The following is a 27,572-nucleotide window of genomic DNA, read 5'->3' on the forward strand; positions in this document are numbered from 1 at the left end:
TAGTATTTTGATTTCTACCCGCTGCAATAGCAGCATAGGTAGCTCCATTAACTCGCTGAACATTGTTAGCAGCGAGGGGAGTAGGTACAGATGAAACATTTGAAGCAGGGGAGATATTTGTACCTACGGGTACGAATGTAGAATTTGTTCCTCGCTGACCGTTGTTAACAGCAGAGGAATTTGTACCTGGTCGGAAACGTGGAGCGTTTCCTACCTGACGGTTAGAACGAGATTGTAGGATCGCTTTGCGAGTCTTACATTCCCAAAAATTGGATTTGTGGTTTTCACCACAATTTGAACATTTAAATTTCTTAGGATCTTCCTTCACAGGACAGTCGTCCTTTGCGTGAGAGGAATCACCACAATTCATGCATTTAGCTGGCATGTAGCAATTTTTAGTTCCGTGACCCCATCCCTGGCACTTACGGCACTGGGTGAGGTTTTGGAAATTTCCTCCAGTCTTCCTGAAGTGTTCCCACTTCACTCGGACATGGAGCATAAGGCTAGCTTTTTCTAAGGCCTTAAGGTTGTTTAGTTCACTAGACTTGAAGTGAACTAAATAAAAATCATTAGAAATCCCGTTGCGCGAATCGCCAGGACGGGATTTCATTTTCATTTTGATTACTTGGAGTGGCACAACTCCAAGTAATTTTGCCAGTTCATCTTTGATCTGATCCAGGGATTCACCACTGGGCAGTCCTTTCATGACAACCTTGAACACACGTTCAGTTTTGGTGTCGTAAGTAAAAAATTTGTGCTTCTTCTCAGTAAGATACTTGAGAAGACATTTAAATCCGTCCAAGGTTTCAGCCAATACACGGCATTCACCCCGACGTCCAATTTGTAGTGAAAACTTAACTTTCACGAAATTCAAAAGTTCCATGCGAAGAGCATGGAAATCGGTAGTGGTTATCACAATAGGGGGAATCTTTTCCTTCTTGGCATTAAGCCGGGAAAGTTTACTAGAATTTTTCTTGGATGATGGATCATTCTCATCATCCGTGAGCAAATCAAATTGATTACTCAAATTAATTTCATCAGAAGGGGGGTCAAGAGTTTGCCCCTTTCTTTTGCGTTTAGGCGCCATGGCGGCAGTAAATTTTTATCCAATTCGACTTCCAAGCAGATTACTATAAGAATCTGAAGGATCGAAGAGGAATTTTCCAAATCGATATCCAAGAAGGATTACCTCGGGTAGGGTCCAAACAAGGATCGAAGAGGAATAAGAGTTGGAACAAGGTAAAAAATTTTTACAGGTTGAGCACTGAAAAGTGCTGTTTAAATTTGTTGTAGCTTTAGGTAGTAGTAACACTTCCTTCAGCAAAAAGCAAATAGATCCGCACGGCAAGAGAGCACGATGCGGACTGACCACATAATTGTGATTTCATATCTTCCTCCTTCAAGATGGATGTTTAAGATACACACACTTTGCTTCACTCAAAAATATTACAAAACCAGTATTGATTCAATTTTATGCATTTTATTATTAATCAAAATTTATACATTGGTCCGATTAATATTTTCTTCAAAACTATACTAAGTCCGATTATTGAAGTGGAATTCGATCAGTGTATACTAAAATGATCAAAAATGACAATGTCAAACACGATGGCACTCGTAGTCGTTTTTCAGTTCACGTTGAAGGTGGTAACGTTCTCGAATGGTTCTGCAAAAATCGTCCGCAGATTGATCGAAAGAAGCATATAAGCCTGCCGGAAGTGGAATTGAAGCCTGCCATGAATGGCAACCCTGTATTGATTAGCTAATAAACTGCTGACTGATTTGATGCACAGTAATTTCTTCTATCTGTTCGACTTAAAGGCCAAAGCGTTGAATATGACCATTCCGGGTGGACCCAAGTTTTAGCCGCTTATAAAAGATCAAAACGTCGGGTAATGATAAACCTGGGTTGAAAATGATAATTTTATGGTACTGCTTTTGCTTTAATTACAACATTAATTTTTATTTGAAAACAATAATATTAAGCATTAAACGAAAAAGAAGCAGAAATACATTCCCTCGAATAAACCGTATGTATGCATTGCAAGCATATTTCGATTTTATACTATGCAGGCATAAATCATTTTTATACTAAGTCTGCATTCTCACCCTTTATACCGACCTTTGCGTCGGCACGGAGAGTTGCGATTTAGCGTAACTTTTATACTATTTAGCTTTCAATATTTTTTGAGTGTAGCTGACAAAATGGGGTCATTGCTGTATAATTATTCTCTTTTTTCAGCCTTCATTCAGACTCAATCTTTTGGTTAAAATTTTTTACGTTTTCTTCCAGCTCTTCGATAACGGAACATCATTAGATTTATACTGTAATGATTCACTCTTACAGCTATCACCCTGGTTTTGTCTGTTGATTTGATTTGTTTGAATTGGTTTTCAGCTCTTTTGTGTTGGCAATCGCGGGCGGTCAGTTTTGCTCATGCTCATGCTCTTAGTTTATTTTCAGCTTTTCGATGATGGAAAGTCTTCAGATTTATATTATAAATAATAATTCACCATTTTGTTTAGGCTTCAGGCAAATCCAAGTATAATGCATGATAACATTGATTCATTTAAAACCATGGTCGCATAACTTATCAAGGTGAATCCTGATCCATCGAACCCAACTTACTAACAAAATCTTCTTTCCTGTGTCTTTTGTTGGGGTGCAGAGGTAAACACGGCTCACAAACAACAAAGGTCATTGAAGTCATTCGCTGCCAGACTGTTGAGCAGTACAGTCGACGTTTCTTCTCTCGCTCTCTTCGTTCGTTTGATTGCGTTGTTCCGTTTTTTTTCTCGCGTTGAATAGTGACGCTCTCGCTGACCCAGCCATGGGTAAAAAATCGCGCGGTGGCGCGAGTGCCGGCAATCCTGGGAAACGGTCTAGGCCTGAAGACAACAGTGACAGTGCGACTGCCGTGAAGAAGCTGCTCGACAACAATCGGTTCTCCGTTCTGAAGGACGGTGCAGAACCGGTGACAGTAACAACAGGACCGCCGAAAAAGGACAGAATGCCGCCCTTCTACGTGAAAGGCTTCCCTCCCGGATTGCGGGAAAAAATAAACTTCTACATCACGAAGGGCGTCCGGTGCACCATCCAGCTGTGCACGGAAGGATACAAATTGATGGTTCCTGCGTTGAACCATTACAACGCGGTTCAGGCCATGCTGGACCACGCACAGGTGGAGTACTTCTCCCACGACATCGAGGCTGTTAAGCCGTTCAAGGTGGTCCTGCGAGGACTATACGAAATGGACACAGGTGTCCTCTTGGAAGAGCTGGTGGTTAATGGACTAAAGCCGGTTCAAATTCACAAGATGGCCCGCCACAACAAGGCCGTCAAGTACCGCGACCAGCTATACCTGGTCCACCTTGAGAAGAACTCAAGAACTTTGATGGACCTCCAGGGCATCCACGTCCTGTTCAACATAGTGGTGAAGTGGGAGCGGTACAAGCCGGTCAGTCGTGGAGTCACCCAATGCTCGAGCTGGCTGCTGTTCGGGCATGGAACGAAGAATTGCCATATGGTCAGCCGCTGCATCAAGTGTGGCAAACAACACAAAACGGACGCCTGCGACAGACTCGATTCCATTTGCGCCAACTGCGGTGCTGATCACTAAGCTACAAGCAAGGCCTGCCCGAAGCGCACCGAGTACATCGAGATCCGGAAGAAAGCATCGACGAGAAACCAGCCTGGCCGCAAGAAAGTGCAGGAAATTAATGACCAGAACTTCCCACCGATACCTTGACGACCGAGTTCAAACTGCCAGAGTCCCTGCAAACTCAGGTCAAGAGACGACCGCTGCTCCACAGCCACAGGATCTCCCCGCAGCCCCTGGGCCAAACTGGCGTCAGGATGGACCGTCCCTACCGCAGCCTGAAATCAACGATGGTTCTTGGTTCACCGCAGCGGAACTAATGACAACTTCCTTAAGATGCACGACATTGCCAACACCATCAAGAACAAATCCGACCAGCTCCAAGCTGTGGCTACCTTCATGGTCAGTTATGGACCGTGAAACCATCAAGATCGCCAACTGGAGCGCTTGCTCGATCAAGAGCAAGATCATCGAGTTCGTTGACTTCCTCAACAAACAAAACATCGACATTGCCGTTATCACTCAAACCCACCTGAAACCGGAGGTAAACATCTACTTTCCTGGCTTCCGGCTTCTAAGACTTGATCGAACCTGCTCCGGGGGAGGAGGAGTGGCCCTTGCTGTAAGGAGAAACATCTGCTGTCGGCTTCTGCCGAGCTTCCAGCTGAAAACCATCGAAGCTTTAGGGGTAGAAGTCTCCACTCCTGTCGGCCCTATCACCATCATTGCGACCTACTGCCCCAAGCAAGTCACCATCAGGGCGGGTCGGCAGCAGACCTACGGAGGGACATCATCAAACTAACTCGACGGCGTGAAAATGGCATCATCGCTGGCGACCTGAACGCCAAACATCAGCCTTGGGGCAACAGTCGACGTAACCAAAACGGCACCTTCCTGAACGACGACCTGCAAGAGGCTCGCTACGCCATATTAGCGCCGGACTGTCCCACCCGGTTGAGCCGGTCTGGTGTTCACTCCACGATAGACATCTTCATCAACAACATGGGAGACAACATCTCGCTACCTGTGACCCATCAGGAGCTGAGTTCGGACCACTATCCGGTGGTGGCCGAAGTAGGCTCATCCGTGAACCGAATCCAAGCTTCCCGACGCAACTACCATCGTGTCAGCTGGGAGCAGTTCCAACACTGTGTCGACTCGACTGTCGACTACGGTGTCCTTCAGGAGACGCCCGAAGACGTTGACCGGTGTCTGCGTTCCATCGAGGTGGCGATATCCCGGGCCAGGGAACAACACGTGCCAGTATCCAGACAGGTGAGCAATACTCTGAACCTTGATAGAATTACCAAATACCTTATAAGACTCCGTAACACCATCCGAAGGCAGTACCAACGTTCTGGTCTGCCTGTTCTTAAGACCCACTGTAATCGCCTAACAAAAACCATCCAAGCCAGAAATCAAGATTTTGCTAACAAGATCCGCTCTCTCCCAGATTGTGCAAAGCCCTTCTGGAAACTAACGAAAATCCTTAAAAATAATGCAAGACCCATTCCCGTCCCGGCGACCCAGTGGTTCATCTGATAACTCCTGAAGAGAAGGCTGCCGCGATAGGTCAACACTTCGTCAGCTCCCATAATCTCGGACAAAACATCGTCAGCCCTCATGAATCTGAGGTTGCTGAAAATGCAACCAATCTTCATCAGATTCCTAACATTTTTTCAGGGGAATCTGAAATTACGGCTGACGAACTGTTGGCCTTTATCTAATCATCTAGAAACATGAAAGAACCAGGTTTCGACAACATCCTGAATCTGGAACTCAAACACTTGAGTTCCAGATTCTACAACCATCTGGCACTGATTTTTAATCAGTGCCTCAGACTTGGCTACTTCCCCTCGTGTTGGAAGTCAGCTAAAGTCATACCCATCTGGAAACCTTGGAAGGATCCGTCCTCTCCTTCAAGTTATCGACCAATCAGCCTTCTCTCAGGGTTATCAAAACTGTTCGAAAGAGCAGTGTACCACCGGCTCCTAACATATGCCGATCAAAACAACTTGTTACTCGAGGAACAGTTTGGTTTTCGGAAAGGTTGTTCGACTGTCCACCAGCTGACTCGAGTAACAAACATTCTCAGACGGAACAAGTCTGTTTCGAAAACATCTGCCATGGCGTTGTTGGACGTTGAAAAAGCGTTCGACAATGTCTGGCATGATGGCCTGGTGTTCAAATTGCAGCAGTACGGTCTTCCAATCTTTCTAGTGAAGATCATAAACAACTATCTATCGGACAGGACGTTCCGAGTCTCTCTGAATGGCATCTCATCGGATGCTTTCAACATCGGTGCCGGGGTTCCACAAGGAAGCATCCTTGGCCCCATCCTATTCAACCTGTTCACCACCGATATGCCGGCTCTCCCTGATGGTGGATCGTTGTTTCTGTTCGCAGATGACACATCCATCGTCTACAAGGGTAGGGTCATCGGAGCTCTGACTGCCAAACTTCAGAGAGGCCTGGACGTTCTGTCTGAATATTTCAACAGCTGGAAGATCCGTATCAACGCGGCAAAGACCCAGGTCATTATCTTTCCACACTCTAAATCTCCTAGACTTGTTCCGTCTGAAAATAATAAGATCTGCTTAAACGGCTCAGTGGTTGAATGGTCCAAAGAGGTCGTGTACCTCGGGCTAACACTAGACAGCAAGCTTCTTTTCAGGGAGCACGTTGACAAAACCAAAACCAAGTGCAACATCTTGATAAGATCGTTGTATCCACTCATCAACAGGAGGTCTACCCTGTCCCTGAAAAATAAGCTTGCTGTCTACAAATAAATCATCGCCAAATGTCATCACCTCAAACTCCAAAGGATCCAAAACAAGATCCTTAGGATGATCCTGTCCCCCGCGGACTAGACATTCTGAGGTCCACCGCCTGGCTGGTCTTCAGACACTGGAGCTACGGAGAGCTGACTCCATCGCAAGGTTCAGAGATTGCTGTAAGCGATCCGATCAACAGATCGTCAGGGATCTGGCACGTTAGGTTAAGTTAGATTAAGTAGGTAGAATAACAATTAAATACATTCAAACAACATACTTCACAAGAAGAAAATTGAAAAACATTACACAGCAAAAAAACAACATGTTCAACACAAAATCAAAAAGTCCACCAAAGATGAAGAGCCTTCTGGCTAACCTATTGCAATTGTAATCCACATAACAAATCAAAATAAAGAAGATTTTACTACTACTCGTTGATATGTGCAGTCAGTCTAAGCTAAGCTAATACTCCTATGCGACTAGACTACCATGAGTCCGAAAATAAAAGAAGATGAAACGTATTTTGATAAACTTTCATTTGATATTTTAATCTTTGAAATCGGCCCAGTGGTTCAAATGTTATGATTTTTTAAATTGAATGGCTGAATATTAAAAAAATTTCAAAACATAAATATATTAAAAAAAAATATAAATTATTATAAAATTATTCTGTTTGCTCTGGTTCAGTATGCATAACAGATACAAATTTGAGTTAAGAGGTAAATGAATGTAAATGAATGTACTTGATGAATGTAAACGATTTCCCATGCCTGGCTGTGCCTATATACCGATTGAGCCAAAGAAGGCAAGCACACTTAAATTCAAACTAGCATCAGAATTGATTTCGAAAACCTGTCAAGATTGATTGAGTGGTAGAAAAATGCCGATTGGTTTGAAACAACTTTATTTGATTTTGTCGCGAAATCTCAATGTTTTTGCCCATAGTGGATCGGTGCTGTTCGCCAAGGAAACCTGAATTGTGTAACGATGGTTGGGGTTCGGAAAGCACCGGAGAAGCAAGCACGAATAGAAGTTACAAATTGTGGGTCGTTGGGTTTCGTATTTGACGTAACGTCGCCTCGTCCTCATTGATACAATAGGCAGCTACAAATTGAAGAGCGGGCATACAAAGTATTCATAATAATTTGATTTAATGTTCTGCGATAAGCGACGACATCCTGTCATTACAGGTGCGAGGGGGTATAAACGAATTACGTGCCCCGTGCCCGTAATGACTTTATGCTCCAATTACTGCTTTTAGATCGAAATTATACAATTTTCATCGGGACGTGAGCAGACCTGCGATAATTAATCAGTCATGTTCTATGAAGTTGAAAGTTTTCAATGTTTTTTTTTCTCAAAAACTCATTAGTCGTAAACTAGCAAAAACAAATCTACCTTCAATTTAAGGAAACGTTTCATCTAACTACTTGTAATTTAAGTTCTACCGCTTTGCAATAATATACCAAGCTTCATTATAAGTTATCTACACAAGATGAACACACGAAACAAGTACTAGACATATGATGATATTAAATATTGTAAAACTCTCCCCGAAATGGGTGGGTGGGGGCTGGCGGAAAGTTGTTCATGCACCAAACATGTTGAGTTGATTTTAGCGATAGCGAGACAGAGTGTGGACATAGAACGATGCTCTGCTCTCGGTGACCATTGAATGAAGTTTATTCTGCTGACGTTCGTTTTTAACATTGCACAAGCTATCTGCTCGTCCCTTCAATGTTGATGGTGTAGATATTTATACCCGAGGACACTCTTGGGATTTGACCGGTGGGATTCAGTGGGCGTATAGTGAGTGGTATATTTTTGGTCCAAAACTGCAAACACGTCACGGACGAGTAGCTTTTCCTCGTGGCGTGATATTGCTGTCCAGAAGAAAAAAATGAGATCTGATGAATTTACTGATAGAACGATAACACGGTAGTCTATCCTACTGCATGGAGTGGAATATTTCAGGAAAATTATATACTTTATCCACGTCCATTTGGCTCCTGTATCAACCAAGGTAAAAATTAACTTAATTTATCCACCTATGGTAAGATCTGAGGATTCCTATTTATTTAATGATGATCTAGCCCATAAGCGGCTAAAATCAGCCTAATAAAGTATTTAAAAAAAATATTTTAATTCTGACAGAAGGCTCACGTTCCCATTCAGAGAAAAAAGTAAGACAAATTCTATTGTAATTACCTAAAATATTTCCTAAGAATTCTTTTGGAATACTCCTACGAAATCCATTGGAATTATTTTCAGAATTATCGTAAAATACAATTCAGAATTTCATTTGAATTTCTCCTAAAAATTCATTTGCAGTTCTCCTCATAATTTGTTGTAAGATTTCCCCTCAAATTTTGTATGGAGGGGGAGGGAGTCTTCCACCCGGCAAGTATCTCAATTATTCGTGTTCGCCGTTGTGTGATGAGTTTTCCGCATCCAGGTACTCCCGAATCCTTCGAGGCTAAACGATGCGTCTTCGTTATCATCGAATGGTCCATCTGCTCATCCAGAACACACATGTTTGCACAATCTCCAAAAATAATGCTGCACCAGGACGCACCGTAAAAATCATCTTGGGAGTCCCCAGCTCCTCTAGCTCAGTCGCGGATATTACTGACTGCGTTCATTCATGTCGTCCTGGCCCTGAATCTAGATGTGAGGGACTCCCAGCTTGTTTCATCATGCAAGTACTACTGTAATTGTGAGCTTTCGGAGCCTGATGTTGATCCAAATTACAGTGCCAAAGAAACCAGTTGGTTTAACGGAGCCTCCTCTGCTAGCCGTATACCGGGACGCACTCTTGTCGCTCGCCTTGAGGAAGCCCCTTTTCAACTCTCCACATTCGAACCCTTCCCGCCAGCGACCATCAGACATCCCGGTTCTACGCTTGATTCGAGAAATGGGGTTTTCCAAAATTGTTTGTTGGACAACGGACCTACATGCACACCGTTCTTACGAAACGCTACCTCTACTGCTTCTGGACCACCACCATCACCACCGAGACGCATCGTGGATAGCACTGTGGAAGCCCCCGGCCTCAGTTGCGCTTACCCCAACCAGCGCTCAGCATAGTCCTCTTGGCCCTGAGTGTAGACGTAGGTCCGATTACTGGCAAGAATATTGACGATTCAGCCTCTTATTTGCCTGAATCCGCTTCAACTTCTAGCTGTGTTTCCGGTTCTGCGGCCTCCGCACTAGCCACATCATGTCCATGCATCGGTCCTGCCAACTGCCAGCATGAGATATTAGAGTGATGCAAAATTTGAAATTTTCACTCCACAATACTTAAACGATTCCAAATCGGATCCTGACTAACCTCTCAAAATTTGAACCCATTTGGTGAGAAACTGAGATGGCACAAACCATTTGAAGTTTGTATGGGAATTACTATGGTAAAACCAAGATTTTTGTTCATGTCTATCTAATAACGCGTCTCTCCGACGGCAGCAGGCGGGATTCCGTGCTGGAAGATCCTGTGTGGACCATATTGTCTCGCTCCGCATAATCTTGGAGCAGGTCAACGAATTCCAAGAGTCCCTTTACTTGGTTTTCATTGACTACGAAAAAGCTTTCGACCGACTCAACCACGAAAACCTGTGGGGCGCCCTAAGGCGCAAGGGAGTTCCGGATAAAATCGTCAACCTCATCGAAGCTCAGTATGAGGCTTTCACGTGCAGGGTGCTGCACAACGGAGCCCTATCTGACCCTATTCGGGTAGTCGCTGGAGTGAGGCAAGGATGTATTCTATCACCGCTACTGTTCCTCATCGTAATCGACGAGATAATGGTTGGTGCGATCGACCGTGTGCCGAACCGTGGGTTGCTCTGGCAGCCTATTACAATGGAGCATCTAAACGACCTAGATTTGGCGGATGACGTTGCTTTAGTATCACAACGGCGTTCTGACATGCAGAGTAAGCTCGACGATCTCGCCGAACGCTCCTCAGCGGCAGGTCTCAACATCAACGTCAGCAAGACCAAATCGTTGGATATCAACACGGGAAATCCATCCAATTTTACGGTAGCTGGTCAGGAAGTGGAGAAGGTTGAAAGTTTCCAATATCTTGGCAGCCAGATAGCGTCGGACGGCGGAACCAAGAGTGACATAGGTGCACGGATCAAGAAGGCAAGGGCTGCTTTTGCGAGTTTACGAAACATCTGGAAGTCAAATCAGATTAGTCTCCGCACGAAGATCCGAATTTTCAACTCTAACGTGAAATCTGTACTGCTGTACGCTAGCGAAACATGGTGCGTATCAGCGGAGATCACACAGAAGCTGCAGGTGTTCATCAACCGATGCCTGCGGTATATAATTCGTGCTTGGTGGCCTCACAACTGGATTTCGAATGCCGAGCTCCATCGACGGTGTCACCAGAAGCCGATATCGACAGAAATTCGGGAACGTAAGTGGAGGTGGGTTGGCCACACTCTACGGAAGAGCGGAAATGAAATCTACAAACAAGCGCTGGATTGGAATCCAGCCGGACATCGCAGCAGAGGCAGACCCAGGGGCTCATGGCGGCGAAGCCTAAACAAGGAGATTAAGCAAGTCGACCGGAATTTGACCTGGGCCCAGGTCAAGGCGAAAGCAAACAATCGCCCAGGATGGAGATCTTTCACGTTGGCCCTTTGCGCCAGGGATGGCGCTCAGGACACTTAAGTAAGTAAGTAAGTATCTAATAATTCACTATATCGGTCTGCTTCGAAAACTTTCAATTGTACTTGTAGGAAATTTTCTCAGCTACAACTTTACTCAAGACCACTTTTTGATTAAATGCAAGGATCGAATGTTATCAATAGTTCAATGCGCTGATGTCTTATGATCATGCTCAATCAACTGCTCAGCAGGCAACATTGGTGTTTCTGGGGCGTTGAATAGGACACAAAAATCATGGCTACTATGTCACACTGCAAAATACAGTGTTGCCTACAGAGCAGCTGCTTGATCATGTCATAAGTTTACCAATCTCTTAAATAATTAATAACTTTTTCCTGTCTAGTTTTACATAGAAACGATCTTCAGCAAAGTTATAGCTGAGAAAATTTTCTATAAGAATGGTTATCGAACTGTTTCGCAGCTCAATATGGAAAAAGAATAGAAGGAAATGAACATAAAGTTGAGATTTTCCATAGTAATTTACATGTAAACTTCAAATGGCTTGTGCGAAGTCTGTTTCTAACCAAATGAGTTGTTACTTTGGGAGGCTAATCAGGACCCGATTTGAAACCATTTAAGCACTATGGAGCGAAAAAGTCAAAATTTGCATCAGTCTAATGAGATATTCGTCTACTACCTCGGTGCTATCTCGGATCTTTGCTACGATATCATTGTTCTCACGGAGACGTGGTTGAATTCACGCACGCTCTCTCGTCAGGTGTTCGACGACGATTACGAAGTTTTCCGGTGCGATAGGAATGCTGCTAATAGCCGGAACGTTAAAGGTGGAGGTAAAAATAATGCTCGTATATGCTTAGAGCAGGTGTGGACGTCGATCAAACTGGGCAATCACACCTTGAGCGATGTACTTTCCTCCCGACCGCATACGCGAGCGTGACCTCATCGAAACCCATTGCCAATCGGTTTTCTCTGTTCTGGATACCGCTAAAGGAAGCGATGAAGTTATTGTGATTGGTGACTTCAATCTCCCGGGATCACTCTGTCATCTATTCCAACGCTTCATCCTCCTTCTGGAAAATTACAGCACAGAACAGAAAGGGAAGTGCAATCAAATCGGTGAATCAAAAGGTGCTTCGTTTTTCTGCTCAACAAGCGATGTATTGTGGTAGCGTTCCACACGGGCTTTTTATGTGCACTCACACTATCATAGGATGCTGCCTATCTTAACTGCAGGCAGAAGATGCCTTCTACCACTAGGTGCGCTAGTGTTTGCAAATGACAAGTGAAGCCACTTTCTGATCCGAAGTTCCACTCCTGTGTTTACAGCTCAGCCACTCTTTCTCAAATCAATCATATTATTTATTAACCAGAACAACCGCAGTTTGGATCTTTGTTTTGTAAGCGCCCAGGACATAGCTCCTTTCTTATGTGAGGCGCCCACTCCTCTGGTGAGACTGGATCGTTACTACTCGCTGCTACTGGTGACGTTAAGTACTAAGCTGATGCACGATTTAAATATTTCGCCTGCCCACCATGGTAGTATCATAGAGGTAACTCTAAGACTAGTAGGTCCCGAAGAAACGTGCTCAACTTTTTGGCTCAGCTCTAGTACTATCTTCGGTCCCAAGCTAATCGATTCACCCCTCGAAACATAGGAAAATCAAATAACCCCTCATTTTATCTGTCAAACTTTCATAGCGAATCAAAACAAACATTGTGTAGTACTAGAATTTTGACTAGAATGGGGTACGTCAATCGATTTGCTTGGGACCAATAGGCTAGTCAAGTAGTGAGCCATTTTAAAATCGTTAGTTTCGTATTGATTGTTGGCATTACTCAACCATCACGACATAACGGTCCTTTTTAGGACCACCATAAACCTGTAAAAGAGTATTTTTTGGAAATTTTTCAAGGTCATCAATCAGATGTCAGTTCCCATTTCAAGGTAGAGCTAGAATTAAAGGCTCGCCCACGCAAATCAACATCACCATCACGTAGGGTAAGACTTCCTCTACCCGACGGTAAGGAATTGGGGGTGCAATTTCAAAAAAACCAAAGTCGGTCGCGGCATGAAAGTGGTCTGATTTTGATCCAGAGATGATGGATTTTAATTCTTAATACGCCAATTGATAGGATTTTTTTCTACGAATCTGTTAAAGTTAAGATTTTATTATTTTTCAAATGTCACTATTGAAAATTGCACGGATGGACAACTGTTCTATGTTAATTTAAATTATCACCGATTGCCTGTAAAAAGCGATTTCCCTAATACAAATTTCAAAGTTGAATTGCATCCGGTCTGACCAAACGGGGTGTATTCAATCACTGCGTGGTGAGTGGTGGTGTTCTCCAGTACACAACAAAAGGCTGCCTGCAAGCAGCGAGCGGCAGCCCACATGAGCATCCATAGATGGAGGAAGAAGCCGCACCGCTATTGATCGGAATCAGTAGCTCTTCGTGAGTCGCTGAGGGCCATCTATGTCAAGCGCGTCATACTAAAGAGTATAAACAGAGAGAACCCCGCTCAAATTCCTATTCCTACACAAAACACAAGCTCCTGCTGCAGTTAACAAATAAGATTTATTACATCACCATTGCGTACAACCCCATAGGGTTGTCTATTGTAGTTTTTTGTTTAACTTTATTCGAGATTCTTTAAAATTTCTTCAAGCATAATTAAGTTTTAGACCGGAATTTCAGGAAAAAAAAATGTTCAGGTCTGTGAAAAGTATCTATATTCCAGAACTTGGAAAAAAAAATCACTCAAACCTCTGAATTTTAAAATGTATTTGATCTGATTTAAAATGAAAAAGAGTCTGGCCTCGATCCATTAAGTTCAATGTTTGAAATAAAATAAGGAGGAAAACATCATTCCCGGTCCCTTAAGTTAAGGAATTGGCTAATATAACTCTTTCAACCCGATATCTGCCCATCTCGCTGACCCCTTCAAAATTGAAATATGGAGCATTTACTATATGAAAAAAAGTCGTAGTCAAACTTACAAAAACTAACCGATAAATTTACAAAACATTGAAGTACACAATCTACCACGCCGTGGATAAACGAAAACCAACAACATGCCTATCAAAATAAGCTTCCAACGTATAATTAAAACTCCGCGGCTAGTTGTCCGCACAGCAGCAGCAGTAATGCACCAGAAAGGTTATTTCATCACGAAATTGTGGTGGTACGATAGAAGAAGAAGCCCACTGAAGCGGAAAGAGTTTAATTTACCGCAAAACAGCCCTATATACAGCCACACTTTGAATTCAAACCATTATCAGAGCTGCGTCTCAAAGTTGGATGGAACCTACTTTGGCACACCGTTCGTCAGAACCTATTCTGCGCTGGCTGACTGGCATGCAGCCACCACTACCAAGTTGCGAGATCGTTGAGCTCCGTATTCTCACGATCCAAACCAAGCCGAACCGCTCCGGTGAGCTCTGGAAGTCGACCTATATAAATCGACAATGGTGGTGCAGCTCTCCAGTTCTGTAGATACCGGCATAAACACACTTGTATAGGAAAGATGTTTGTACACAAAAAAATCACATTACCAGCACGGATTCGATGTGCTTTGTTTGGACTTAAATTACATCACGACATGGAATGGTGTATTTGTTTGGGGCGTAAATAGTTTGCTTTTCGTTGCGGGTTGTGAGTAGGATTTTGTTTATCTATTTGCTTACCTGTTCCACATTTTTGGGTGCTACTTTGGTTCCGCACGTGCTCTCGTGTGGAAGGGAAAAGCTATAAAGAGAAGAACTTAAAATCCGGGACTTTTACTTTCCCCGAGTTTCAGAAGAGGAAACCAAGTACCTACCTATTCAGAAAAAAAAATTACCGATTCGTTTACCAGTGGGTTGCCACTGGAGCAATGCTACAAACTTGCTACACCGAGAAAAATGCAATAGCTAGCGAGTAGGTTTGTGTGTAGCGAACATGACATGAAGGGGTAGTAAGGCACCTAAAATCGCAACCAAGTCCGAAACCGCAAAAATAAATTAAACTCAATTGAGCTTGAAATTTATGAGAAATAAACATGGCTCATTGCGAGAAGCCCGACAATTGCGGCAATATACGCTAGAGCGTAGCTCAACAACAAAACAGAACCTGCGAACCATGATGGTCCCTAAGAGAACTGTTGTAGCATTTGAACTTGCTTTGGGACCAAAATTCTGCAGATCAGATAGGAAAGGTTCGGTAGTGAATTCAAATGATTATGAGCATTACAGTTAACAGATGAATGTTATAGTATTGTTTCTATCTTCATGAAAAATGTTGGACTCTAAACAAAGCCGAAAATTCAATTTTTGAGGTTTTTAAAGTCGAACTTTTTGCTATGATGACTTAGAGAAATTTTTTTTTTTATTTAGAATCTGGAAAACAAACAGGTTTTTTTAATTTTCAATATACCTTTTTTGCAATATTTTTGGAAAAATAAAAAAAAAATTAGTTCGGAGTGGTAAGTGTTGGGTAGCCTTTTAAACGTTCACTAAAAGAAGGGAAAACTCCCATTGTTTAATGCGAAATTACCAATAAACTTGTTTGCTCAGGAGCAATAAACTATAGAAAATGATCAATAGACTAATGGAAAGTAGCAATTGAAAATTGATCATTCCAGCTCAACCGTATACAAAGTTGTGATCAATGTCACAGATTGCAAACAAACATTGCCCAAATGCTTATTTTGATATTCAAAGAAAATGCATTTTTTTTTTTTTTTGCTCTAAAGTACTTGGTTCCCTCTGGGCGACAACCCTGCATTTTTGAGATTTAAAGAACACACATATCTTTGAATAGAGTTTACTGAGTGTTCTTGAAAAACTTCCCAGGAAACCAGTAAGCACTGTAATAAGCGTTAAATTTACCATATAACGGCTTTTCAAAGCCTATAAGCTGTATATCAGTTTTTCTAATGCTTGTAGGCACTACGAACCTCAAGCAAGAAAATAGACCCTATATGGGTATATAACGCTATTTTATAGAGATTATTAGCCCTATTGCTATAAGCCGAATACGGTTGTCACCATATTCGTTTTAAAGCTGACATTCTTTAACATTTAACAAAAACAAACATTTCCAATCAAAACAAATTTAAAATGGATGGCAGTGAGATTTGGCAAAAGTTCCTTAAAAGTGGAAGTTACAGACGACAGTTATCAAAATACAAGCGTTTAGAGTTGAATAATAATTGTAAGCCATCGAATAGCAACAGTTTCGCTACGGAATCGAGCCTGAAGGATGAAAAAATTGAACAGGTGTATGCAACCGTCGAGAGTAATCGAAACGATAATGTTGAAGCAGAAGTGAATGACAACTACTCTAACTACGAGCTGGATGTTGAAGAGGTCTTTGAATCAACACTGGATTATAGTCCAGAAGAAGCATCAGATTCTCAGGAGGATGATACCAATGATACTCTGAGTTTAGCCTCTTTCATTCAAAATTGGAGCTTGGAATACAAAATCCCTCACGCTGCTTTAAAACCATTGATAAATCGGTTATGTATCGTAGATCGAACGCTTCCCACAGATCCCCGTAGGTTGCTTGGAACCCCTCGTAAAGAACCAGATCTAGTCAAAATCGAAGGTGGCCAGTATTGGCATCAGGGATTAGGTAAAATATGTCCTTTTTATGCTTGAAACTTCACTAACACTTTTTAAAAACCTATATTACAGATGCATGCCTACGTCGAGTGTTTTGGGATCTCAATCAGTCACGATGTATTTCTATTAACATAAACATAGACGGGCTACCGCTATACAAAAACGGCGCCGATCAAGTATGGCCAATTTTGATGAATATTTTCGATTTACCAGAAATTAAGCCAATGATCATAGGCATATTCCATGGTAAAAGCAAACCTAAATTTGTTGAAGAATTCCTGAAGCCATTCGTGGATGAAGCTGAACCAATTTTGAAATCCAGAATCTCTATCAACAACAATCTGTTATCAGTCAAAATCAGAGCATTTATCTGTGATTCCCCCGCAAGGGCATTTATCAAAGGTAATTACTTAAATTGATTATCTAAATGTAAGGGTCATCATTTCTTACTTGCAGGTTCAGTGAACTTTAATTCGTTTCATGGATGCTTGAAATGCACTACTGTTGGAGAACGTTCTAATGATCTACGTGTAAATGTTTTTCCTGTCTCAAATGCCCCAAAACGAACAGATGAAGGATATCGTAACCGATCATATGGTGAACATCATCAAGTTTACAAAGTTCGAGAAAATGAAAAACTTAAAAAGATATTCGTCGCAACGCCTCTTCTCCGTTTGCCTATTGACATGGCTGAAGACATAATTGTGTCAGACTCGCTGCATCTGTTACATTTAGGAATTACAAAAAAACTGCTGAAAATTTATAAAGAAGGTCAACCACACTACACAAGGTGGTCAAAAAACACCGCCGAAAGCATAGACACCATATTAAGCAACATAAGGTTGCCATCAGAAATACATCGCAAAGTGCGAGGATTGCGTTTTCTTTGCCATTGGAAGGCATCAGAATGTGCCTCATTTCTCACTACTCAAATATGTTGTTGATAAGCAACAATACGAAAATTTCATTAACTTGTTCTATGCCGTCACAATTTGCTCGATCGAATACTATAAAAAATATCTACCTGTTGCTCAGAACCTTTTTATAAAATTTATTGAAAATTACAGCAAGCATTTCCGCATCATTACAAGTAACACACATAACCTAGTCCACATTGTAGATGAGGTTAAAAGATTTGGTCCTTTGCCAAAAATATCTTCATATTCATTTGAAAATCATTTGTATCAAATCAAAAAGATGGTTCGGTCTGGGCGATTGCCGTTGAATCAAATAGTAAACAGAATTTCTGAGAAAAATCAGGACCCATTTTGCAAAAGCCAGATTGATCAATCATATCCTATTATGAAACAACCTTCAAAAACTGATAATGCAAACTTTATGTGTTGTATATTACATGACGGATTCACATTAACAAGAAATTTTCAAGATAAATGGTTTCTATCAAAAGATAAAACAGTTGTGGCAATGAATTTTGCGAACGAAAACGGTATAGTTGGCTCAGAACTTAAACATTTTGAACCTCATATTCAAAGTCCATTTTCGTCGGATGTATTTTATGTTTTCAGAACAGAATCAGGTAATGATTTCAAGCCATGTAAAGTTTATCCATTTAATGACATCTTTTGCAAATTAGTTGCAATACAAATTCGTGAAGAATGTGTTTTTGTACCACTGCATCATACGATAACATCAATTTGAAATGTTTTATTTTATAAAGATCGCAATATAAACTCGTTCCATTTAAGCTTCGGTTTTATTTAGAAGATCACTTTTATATTGTTAAAAAAAGAAATTAAATTCCGTAAAACTTCAGTGGTCAATGACGTGACTCTTCAATTTTAACCCTTAAATGCATAGTGTTGCCATTTGGCAACATAACTATGTAAGTCTTTAAACATAATGAAACAACATTTTAATAGTAAGCGCAATATATATCATAAGAAAAAAAAAATCATAGCAAAAAAAATATCATGCATTTAAGGGTTAAACATCTCGCTGGCAAATTCCTCATAATTTTCCAAAACTTCGTTCTGCCACGACGCACTTTCTGCAGTTTCTTCCAGTGGTCCTTCGTCAACTATCTCATCCGTGCTGCTGCCATTCTCTTTTCTTTCTTCCCAACGATGATCTTCAGTTCTGCCTTCAGCATTTTCCAATCGCCTCCGCTTTCGTGAAACTGATTTTCTTGTTCCAGTCACTTCAGTGAATCTTTGCTTTGCATTTTTCAAGCAGCGATGTAAAAAGATTTTGCAATCAGAAAGCGTATAGTTTGGATCGGAATACACTACAGTTTGGTAGAACAAGTTGATCGTTTTGTCAAATTTCATAAACGGGATTTTTTGTTTCTTAGTCTCACCTTTGCCGGAAGTGCGACTAGTACCCGTCCACGAACATTTGAGCAGGAAATGACGACTAAAAAAATAGTCAATAATTTGAAGGCTCACTGTTGCTCCATTCCCTGTATAACGGTGATGGCCATGGATTCCTCCAATTGATGCAACCGTTGTCTTCACAAAACCCTCATCGCGGCAACTGTCCTCCAAGCTTTCAAGATCTGCCAAACTTTTCACGGGCTGCAGATTTATTTTAGCCAGCTTTACGCTGGAAGTTGTTTTCCCTTGCTGGCATTGCATAGCGGCCAACGCATCCACCTTTGTGTTTACATGCGACAACAACAATAAGCATTTGTTCAGATTCGTGTTGATGCTATCGATTCCTCCGGCAGACTCATCCGGCTCCGTCTGCGTGGATGAATTTTGAATCTCTAGTTTTTCAAGGCTATCCCTTCCTTCCTGCTGAATGGCTTCTAGCAATGCTGCAGCTGTGTCCTTATTTGTTTTTGCTTTTTTACCAGACATCACTGAGGAAAGAAACAAACTTGAATAATATTTTGAAAATAAAATAGATTAATGTCAACTAAACTTACCTATCGATTTAAAAACGACACAGAGCAATCCGAACTCCCAACTGACGCGATGGATCAAACGGTAAACGCACTGGGAAAACACAACCACAATCAAATCAATGCAAGTTCGAGCCTGGACGTGCAGCAAAAAAAAATAAAAATCCATTGATGGGAGGACTGCAGTGAAATTGGACGAGAATAAGATAGAGATGCACAACAATGCGGTGTGAGCAGTTGAAATGAGGAAGAAAGAGAAAAAGTTATAAACAAACTTTTTCCTCCTTGGTGGTTAAAGAATGAAAAAGGCCAAGCAAAAACAAAACTCTTTTTTTTATTACCATTCTTTTCGCCTCTGAATTGTTTTGACATCACTTCATTGGTGCGGGTAAAAGTGGGGGTAGGCGGCATATCAGCCGAATAATCCGCCAAAAGTGGTTTTTCGGTATCACTCAAATACAATATAGTTCCTCTAGGCACTGTGAACTATGTTCTTTATGCGACTATATAAATGAATTAGTGCCGTTTTTCATGGCTTAGTGGTTTGCTAGGTTGTTTTGATAAACTGATTAAATTCTACATTATTATCCCCTCAAAATGGTTGGTCAAGAACATACATAATTTGTTTTGTTGCGGATTAATCTCTATTCAAAGATATAATGTAGTGGTTTTCCGGCTGTAAAGCTCAAAATTGATTAGTCACTCATCTAGCCTTTATCTCATAAACCATACGTTCAAAGCATTTTCTTTTCGGAACACATCTAGAAGATAGGTTTTCCAATATGTGAAGGTCAATATCTTGAAAAACAAGAAATCTCGCGTGGCATGAAAAAGAGCCTTTTTTGATACTTTTAATACCATTTGTCAACTTGTCACTCCCAACACAGTTTACCCATTTTTGGGTATGTTCAGTTTTGACCGATCTGGGTGGATTCTACCTAAATTTGGGTGTAGCTCGAATATCAAGCTAACAAATTCAAGCTGAAGATTGCATTAGGTCCTAAGTAACATTGACAGATTCTCTTCGTCGACTTTCTCTTTGCATCCCCACGGCCATGTAAAGGTATTTTCAGGTATTTTCAGCACACTGATCGGAAAAAGAAGCTTTCATCTAGCATCTAATACGACAAACTCAACAAGAAACGGTTATGTGCTCAAATTATTAACGAAAGAGAAAGTCGACGAAGGGAATCGATCAATGTTACTTAGGACCTAATGCAATGTCCAGCTTGAAATCTCAACAACTACAATAATTGTTCTTACCAAACCGTGGTGAGTTTGAGTTTCATGATTTTTGCAAATATTATAAATTAATTTATAATATTTGATTTTTGCTTAACATCCGACCGCGACCCAAACCTACTGTCACTGTTGGCAGCAGTACACTGTACTAAACCACCGTCCTCTGTTCGAATGAAACCTCAGTCCATAGACAAACAGGCATAACACTCGCAAGTTTTTTTTTATCGAACAAGCATTTACCGGTCAATTTAAAAGTATCGTAGTTGGTAGTACCACCACCTGTGGCGCGCATAGTCAATTCCCTTGCATTTGACGTTTCCACACTACCGCCATCTGTTCAGCGTTCTACCAAATATATCATATTAACAATATGATCCATTCATGCCTTTTCCAAATGTTGCAATGGCTACCCGCAAAAATTCCATCTAGCGTTGAAACAGGTCAGCAACAATCATTCAATTACAATCGAGGTGTGCGAATATAGCACTTATTACAAAAGTAAGAGTCAAATTATTTTCATTAATTACATTGTGTATATTGCTTTAAAATTTGTCTGACATGTTTACCCCTCGTGACGATAAACAAATACATTGGGAGCCTTTTTGGCCACAGAGGTGCTTTCATCGCTAAAAATTCGGTTCGCCAGCTTAGCGAAAGAGTGGATCATATTGTTAATATAATATATTTGGTTCTACCCACCACAGTGTACTCAACAGATGGTGGTAATGTTTAAGCGACGATGTTTTACAGTGAGAAATATTCAATGTGTTATGTCTGCTCAGACCATTCAAATCGAAACATCGAAATCGGCTTTTTGAATGATAGCTGCAACCGGATGATTTTCCTTTCGAATACAGGATACAAATTGTTATAAAAAGGGATGTGTCTTGAGTTGGGATACGTAATCCTCTCTGCAGAATGATAGTTATCTTAAATTGAAATGCATTTGGTATTGGTTCAGCCTCTTAACGCAAATCATTCAAAACGATGATGTAAATAATTCGAACGTCATTTGCTGCTCTGTTAAGGTTAATTTTCTTAACTAAGTGTTTGGGGTATGTGTTGGCATGTGTTTGTTTTTCAGAGCAACTATTGGCCAAATTTGAGTGCACTAGGACCCCTGACGATAATAGGTTAAGGTATTGCCGAAGCCAACTTTTCCCCTATCATCCTTTATTTGGAGGACAGTCATATGGATGCTCATCAGTTGATGACGAATTCAACCATAAAGAAATCATACGAAATTCGACAGCATATTGTTAAGGGCTCGAGCAATACAATAATCAGTCGAAGTATTGCGGATGTTTTGGCTTAGTGTTAGCTTCGTGTCTGCCATCGGCGAATACACTGTACACAAACATCATCCTCTGATCGAATGAAACCTCAGACCATTCAAAACAAAACACCGAAATCGCTCTTTCGAATGATACCTGCAACCGGATGACGGTTGTTTTGAAATCAGATGATTTTCCTCTAGAATACAGGATGAAAATTGTTATGAGAAGGGATAGGGCCTTCAGTTGAAATGCGTAATGCTCTCTGCAGAATGACAGTCATACTAAATGGAAATGCATATGGTATTGGTTCAGCCCCATAACGCAAATCATTCAAAACGATGATTTAAATAATTCTATCGAATGTCATTTGCTGATCTGAGCTGACAAACGAGGTGGAAGCATATGCATCGCTATCAGAGCTGTTACGAACATAGGTAAAGGATAAAAACCAATGTTTGGCTAATTCGTGGTGGAGGACGTTTCCTCCACCACGAAAAAATGTTGTATCCATAATGGAATGGCTTATTATGGCTATTCGGTATGGAAATGTAGATAATAAAATTATAAATCTAATTAAAAGCACTTGCATGTCACACTATTCTTAAATGTTTGTTCTCGGAGTGCCGTATGTTTTATAGCTAATTTTCAAACGAAAATCATCCTGTATTTTGATGACAGTCATATGGAGGTTCATCATCTGACGACGAATTCAACCATAAGAAAATCATTCGAAATTCGAATGCATATTGTTAAAGGGCTCGAGCAATGCAATAGGCCTTTTTAATAGAAACTAAACGATCGATTCTGCCTCTGGTGGTGAATAGGAGAACGTCAAAAAGAGTGTTGTGAGCATACTTTTTTGCCTTGAGACATAGGAAGCGGAACACTTTTTTACTTTTCCTGATAAATTGATTCATCTGAGATGCTGCAAAACTTAATCTACAGTTGAAAAATTTAATTCTGTAACGTTTGTGAAAAGATCCTGCTGGTGTTCAGGAATATTTTTGTTGAGAAAAATGGAAAATTAGAAAAGTGCCTTAGTGGTTATGATCTTCCGGATTTCTTGTGTGTGAATCAGTTCAGATTTGTGGAAAATCGTACAATAAGACAATTACCGATGGAAATTGGCAAGATTTTGAATGAAGAATGCTGTTATTTGCGTTGGGGAAAATACTTATTCTGATGTAAACAAACGGTTTGGTTGACGTTTCATCTCGAATTCACGTGGCGCACTCTACGTTGGTGGTGCATTAAAAAGGCGTATACCTTAACCTATTATCGTCATGGGGGTAAACAACATCCTTGAGAGCTCAATTTTGGCATGTGTTTGTTTTTCAGAGCAACTATTGGCCAAATTTGAGTGCTCTAGGACCCCTGACGATAATAGGTTAAGGTATTGCCGAAGCCAACTTTTCCCCTATCATCCTTTATTTGGAGGACAGTCATATGGATGCTCGTCAGTTGATGACGAATTCAACCATAAAGAAATCATCCGAAATTCGACAGCATATTGTTAAAGGGCTCGAGCAATACAAGAATCAGTCGAAGTATTGCGGATGTTTTGGCTTAGTGTTAGCTTCGTGTCTGCCATCGGCGAATACACTGTACACAAACATCATCCTCTGATCGAATGAAACCTCAGACCATTCAAAACAAAACACCGAAATCGCTCTTTCGAATGATACCTGCAACCGGATGACGGTTGTTTTGAAATCAGATGATTTTCCTCTAGCATACTGGATGAAAATTGTTATGAGAAGGGATAGGGCCTTCAGTTGAAATGCGTAATGCTCTCTGCAGAATGACTGTCATACTAAATGGAAATGCATATGGTATTGGTTCAGCCCCATAACGCAAATCATTCAAAACGATGATTTAAATAATTCTATCGAATGTCATTTGCTGATCTGAGCTGACAAACGAGGTGGAAGCATATGCATCGCTATCAGAGCTGTTACGAACATAGGTAAAGGATAAAAACCAATGTTTGGCTAATAAAAAAAAAATTTGTATCCATAATGGAATGGCTTATTATGGCTATTCGGTATGGAAATGTAGATAATAAAATTATAAATCTAATTAAAAGCACTTGCATGTCACACTATTCTTAAATGATTGTTCTCGGAGTGCCGTATGTTTTATAGCTAATTTTCAAACGAAAATCATCCTGTATTTTGATGACAGTCATATGGAGATTCATCATCTGACGACGAATTCAACCATAAGAAAATCATTCGAAACTCGAATGCATATTGTTAAAGGGCTCGAGCAATGCAATAATCATTCGAAGTATTGCGGATGTTTTGGTTCAGTGTAGTAAAGAGAGATTGGCAAATCAAAGTTGGCACTCGTGGTGAATAGAAGAACTATGAAAGTGATGCTGGTGTCAAAATTTCACACAATTTTATTTTGCAAATCGAGCAACTTATCACTCACGGTGAAGTGATTCCCATTTGATTTACACGACAATCACTTCACCGTGAGGGACAACTGGTCACTTCACTTTGTTTTCACCATGAAGTGACACCCGTAATAAGGACCATCAATGTTGAATATTAAAATTAAACCTTCAATGATAAATTTCAACTTTAAATAAATATTTTATCTTGGTAAATTTTACATGCAAAATGATAAATGTTGAATAATACATTTATAGTTTTAAGTGGAAATATCAAATGGTAAACGTTAAATGATAGAAGTTAAATGATTAATTTTACTTATTCAAATTTAAATTTTTTATAATGAATGTTCAATTTTAAGTGGAAAATGTTATATGATAAACGCTAAATTTTAAATTTTATCAGTTCAATGTAAAGTTTAAAATGTTAACTACGAAATGTTTACTTTGTTATGCATTAAAGTAATTTTTTCATTCCTTAAACTACATGTTAAATGGAAATTGATCAAATGTCAAAGAATTAAAAGTAAAAAATGTAATATCAGAGTGCATACGTATATTTTAACACTTAGAATAAAGCTTATCGCTGAAAATCTCGTTAAAAAATAGAAAATAAACACTTAGAATTAATATTAAATTTTATTCAAAATATATTATTCTAACCTTAAATAAAAAATAAGTTTTTTTAGTGCAGTCCAGGGCAGTCGAACTCAACGGTAAAAAAAACCGCAGCCCCATTTGAATTTATCTTTTCAACTGCAATATAGACCTTTTTGACGTTTAATCGTCTTTCTCTATCTAGCACACATGGATGAACGGACGGCTTGTTTTCCCGGTTTTCCCACTAACCTGTTTCCCTCTTGCTCGCACTCGTTCGATTTAAATGAAGCAGTAGTGTGCGGCGATTAAATGTTAAAAAGCTCTATTGCGCTTAGAACGATCTATAAGAGGAAGGGGAGACAACTAGCTTCATTTTATCTGTGACGTGTTCTTTTTAGTGGAAACAACCGTGCAAAAATTATTTCATTATGGGCGACGCAGTCGACTGTCAAAATACAAGCAAATAGATTCCCTGTTGTAAAAATTCTCGCGTTTCTATACATTCGCCCGACCAATCAGGCGCTGGTTCGCGTTTGACAGGAAATTGGTTCATAAAAGCCCCCCTATTGTCTCCTCTTCCTCTTAGAGAAAGACAAAATTGAATAAGGCTACAGTTACTTCGACCGCCGAGATCGAGTGCACTGAAAATAAGTCGATATTTCTACAAATCGATGCCTCCTTTGGTCGATGATCTATATATGTAGTGTTATTTTGATTCTTTTACTCTATATGTCAAAGGCAGTGCTTCTGAATTCCCTGATTCCTTTAAAGACATGATAACTGGTGATCATATTGATTACCCAGGACCCATCGAACATATCAGAACATGTTCCTGGTATTTCTGGGAAATGGTCCGTACCTTTATTTATGCTATGACCTAGCATGAGATATATCAAACGGGCTACTTTGAATGCTCAGGGCGAATGCTGGGTTATTAAGCCGAAGGTCAGTAGACCGAATGCTCAATAGACCGAATGGTCATTCATTAGGTCGGATGCCCATTAGGCCGAGCGGTTATTAGGTCGCCTACTGTAGAATTGCAAGGTGTCTACTACCTGGAAAACCACGAATCCCAGAGAATTTATTTTTCCTGGAAATATCTGGGATTCTCGTCATCACTCAGGTAATTTTCAAATTCTCTGACTAGGAATTTTTACTACGAACATAGTACGTTTTATTAGGCAAATACTTAATTTTCATCGTTATTATCGTACAAACATTGATCTTAATAGATCCTGAGCGGTAACAATATAAATTTTAAAAATTCAGAAGCTTGAATTGATTTTTGTCACGTTCTGGAATCTGGATATTTTTCACAAATTTTAAACTTGAATAAGTAGGGTAGAGAACTAATTCGGCCTAAGAGCCCATTTTGGGCATATCAAGCAGAAAACATCAAATAAATCCATGATTTCAGAGTTAACAGGTAATGTATGCGTTTAGTACGATACGTTAGTTCAAATGCTACCGAACGAAGCGCTCTGATCGAATCAATCTTTGTCTTCATCCGATAGGCCGAAGTGAATTCATTGGCGTTTCAATGCGTTAGGCCGAGTTTAGAATCCGTAGACCGAGTTTGGCGTCAAGAAGCAGTGTTAGACTTTTAACAATATCTCAACAATGTGTTTCTCACAGTCTTCAAGGTGCAGCATAGCACTGATGTGCAAGCAGGCTTTTGCACTTACCTCAGAATTCACTCTATGTTCACGCATGCACTCAGGAAAATGATCTTACACCCCATCATGAGTGCAATGTTTACGTTCGAACATCGCTTGCTTCAGCGTTTGAAAAACATCATTCGTACTCAAGCGCAGCAACTCGAATGATATTAAAAAGAATTATAAAATGGAACAATTCAAGTTCGAACCATGAACTGTTATTACTCTGAAAGATGTGTATGCTAATGGCGTATAAGAAGCGTTCATCAATTTCGTCTGCCCTTTCTGTTGCAACATAGCAAGCCTCAATGTTCAAACTTGCGAAGTATCACGTTCGATGTGCAGAGTACACCTGAGTTCGAAAGGTAGCACGCGTGTTCAATGAACATGCACTAAAGAAATTGAAACTCAAGCTCAACGCCGGCTATGTTTCGTGAAGACTGGTTTCTCATTATCAAATCTTACCGAAAGGTAAATAAATTTGGAAGCCATCAGTAATAATAACATTCCGTTTGGTGCTTAACTACGCTAGATTAAGAAAGACTAAGTGCGGGTTGTGCCTAATAGGCCCTATTTAGTTAGCCCTATTTAGAAATTCTGTACAAATAATGATACTGGGAATACAAAATCAAGAACCTTTTTCCTATATACTTTCTAAAATTACCGCTTTGAAAAACATTTAGAGATTATTTAGAGAATTCCAACGGATATTCAAAGAATTTATGGGAGTCCTGAGCAAAACTAAAAAGGAACTTCTACAATAATTCCACAATAATTTCTGGAGAAAACAAAGTGAATGCTGAGGAGGACTCCAAGTGAATCTCCAGGAGATTCCAAGTTAATACTGCATAAATTATTAATAATTTGAACAGCATTGCAGATTGAATTCAAGGAGTTTTCTGTAGATGATTTCCAAGAGC

General features: G+C 40.4%; 4 protein-coding genes across 6 annotated transcripts in view; 2 read left to right on the forward strand and 2 right to left on the reverse strand.

Moving 5' to 3' along the window:
* Positions 1–27,572, reverse strand: part of Adcy8 (adenylyl cyclase 78C) — a 339,012-nt gene that overhangs the window by 279,551 nt on the left and 31,889 nt on the right. The window lies entirely within an intron of this gene.
* On the forward strand, positions 2,832–3,620 carry LOC135697126 (uncharacterized). The gene has a single exon (XM_065216715.1). It carries the CDS (start codon positions 2,832–2,834, stop codon positions 3,618–3,620), a length of 789 nt encoding a protein of 262 aa, XP_065072787.1.
* On the forward strand, positions 4,009–18,227 carry LOC135697134 (uncharacterized). Its single transcript, XM_065216729.1, has 6 exons — positions 4,009–4,221; positions 4,359–4,673; positions 16,267–16,624; positions 16,687–17,016; positions 17,071–17,320; positions 18,209–18,227. Exons 1-6 carry the CDS (start codon positions 4,009–4,011, stop codon positions 18,225–18,227), a joined length of 1,485 nt encoding a protein of 494 aa, XP_065072801.1.
* On the reverse strand, positions 18,552–19,433 carry LOC135697141 (uncharacterized). Its single transcript, XM_065216741.1, has one exon. The coding sequence runs from the start codon at positions 19,431–19,433 to the stop codon at positions 18,552–18,554; it is 882 nt and encodes a 293-aa protein (XP_065072813.1).

The sequence above is a fragment of the Ochlerotatus camptorhynchus genome, unplaced genomic scaffold, assembly GCF_037179485.1.
Source record: "Ochlerotatus camptorhynchus isolate MF236.1 unplaced genomic scaffold, CSIRO-AGI_Acam_v1.1 ptg000007l, whole genome shotgun sequence".
In the NCBI taxonomy this organism is placed as follows: domain Eukaryota; kingdom Metazoa; phylum Arthropoda; class Insecta; order Diptera; family Culicidae; genus Ochlerotatus; species Ochlerotatus camptorhynchus.

Coding starts and splice junctions, on each gene's coding strand:
- LOC135697141 (XM_065216741.1), bottom strand. CDS start 19,433: ATGTCTGGTAAAAAAGCAAAAACAAATAAGGACACAGCTGCAGCATTG.
- LOC135697126 (XM_065216715.1), top strand. CDS start 2,832: ATGGGTAAAAAATCGCGCGGTGGCGCGAGTGCCGGCAATCCTGGGAAA.
- LOC135697134 (XM_065216729.1), top strand. CDS start 4,009: ATGGACCGTGAAACCATCAAGATCGCCAACTGGAGCGCTTGCTCGATC. Junction 4,222..4,358: donor GAGGAGGAGTGGCCCTTGCT/GTAAGGAGAAAC, acceptor AGTCACCATCAG/GGCGGGTCGGCAGCAGACCT. Junction 16,625..16,686: donor GTATTGGCATCAGGGATTAG/GTAAAATATGTC, acceptor CCTATATTACAG/ATGCATGCCTACGTCGAGTG.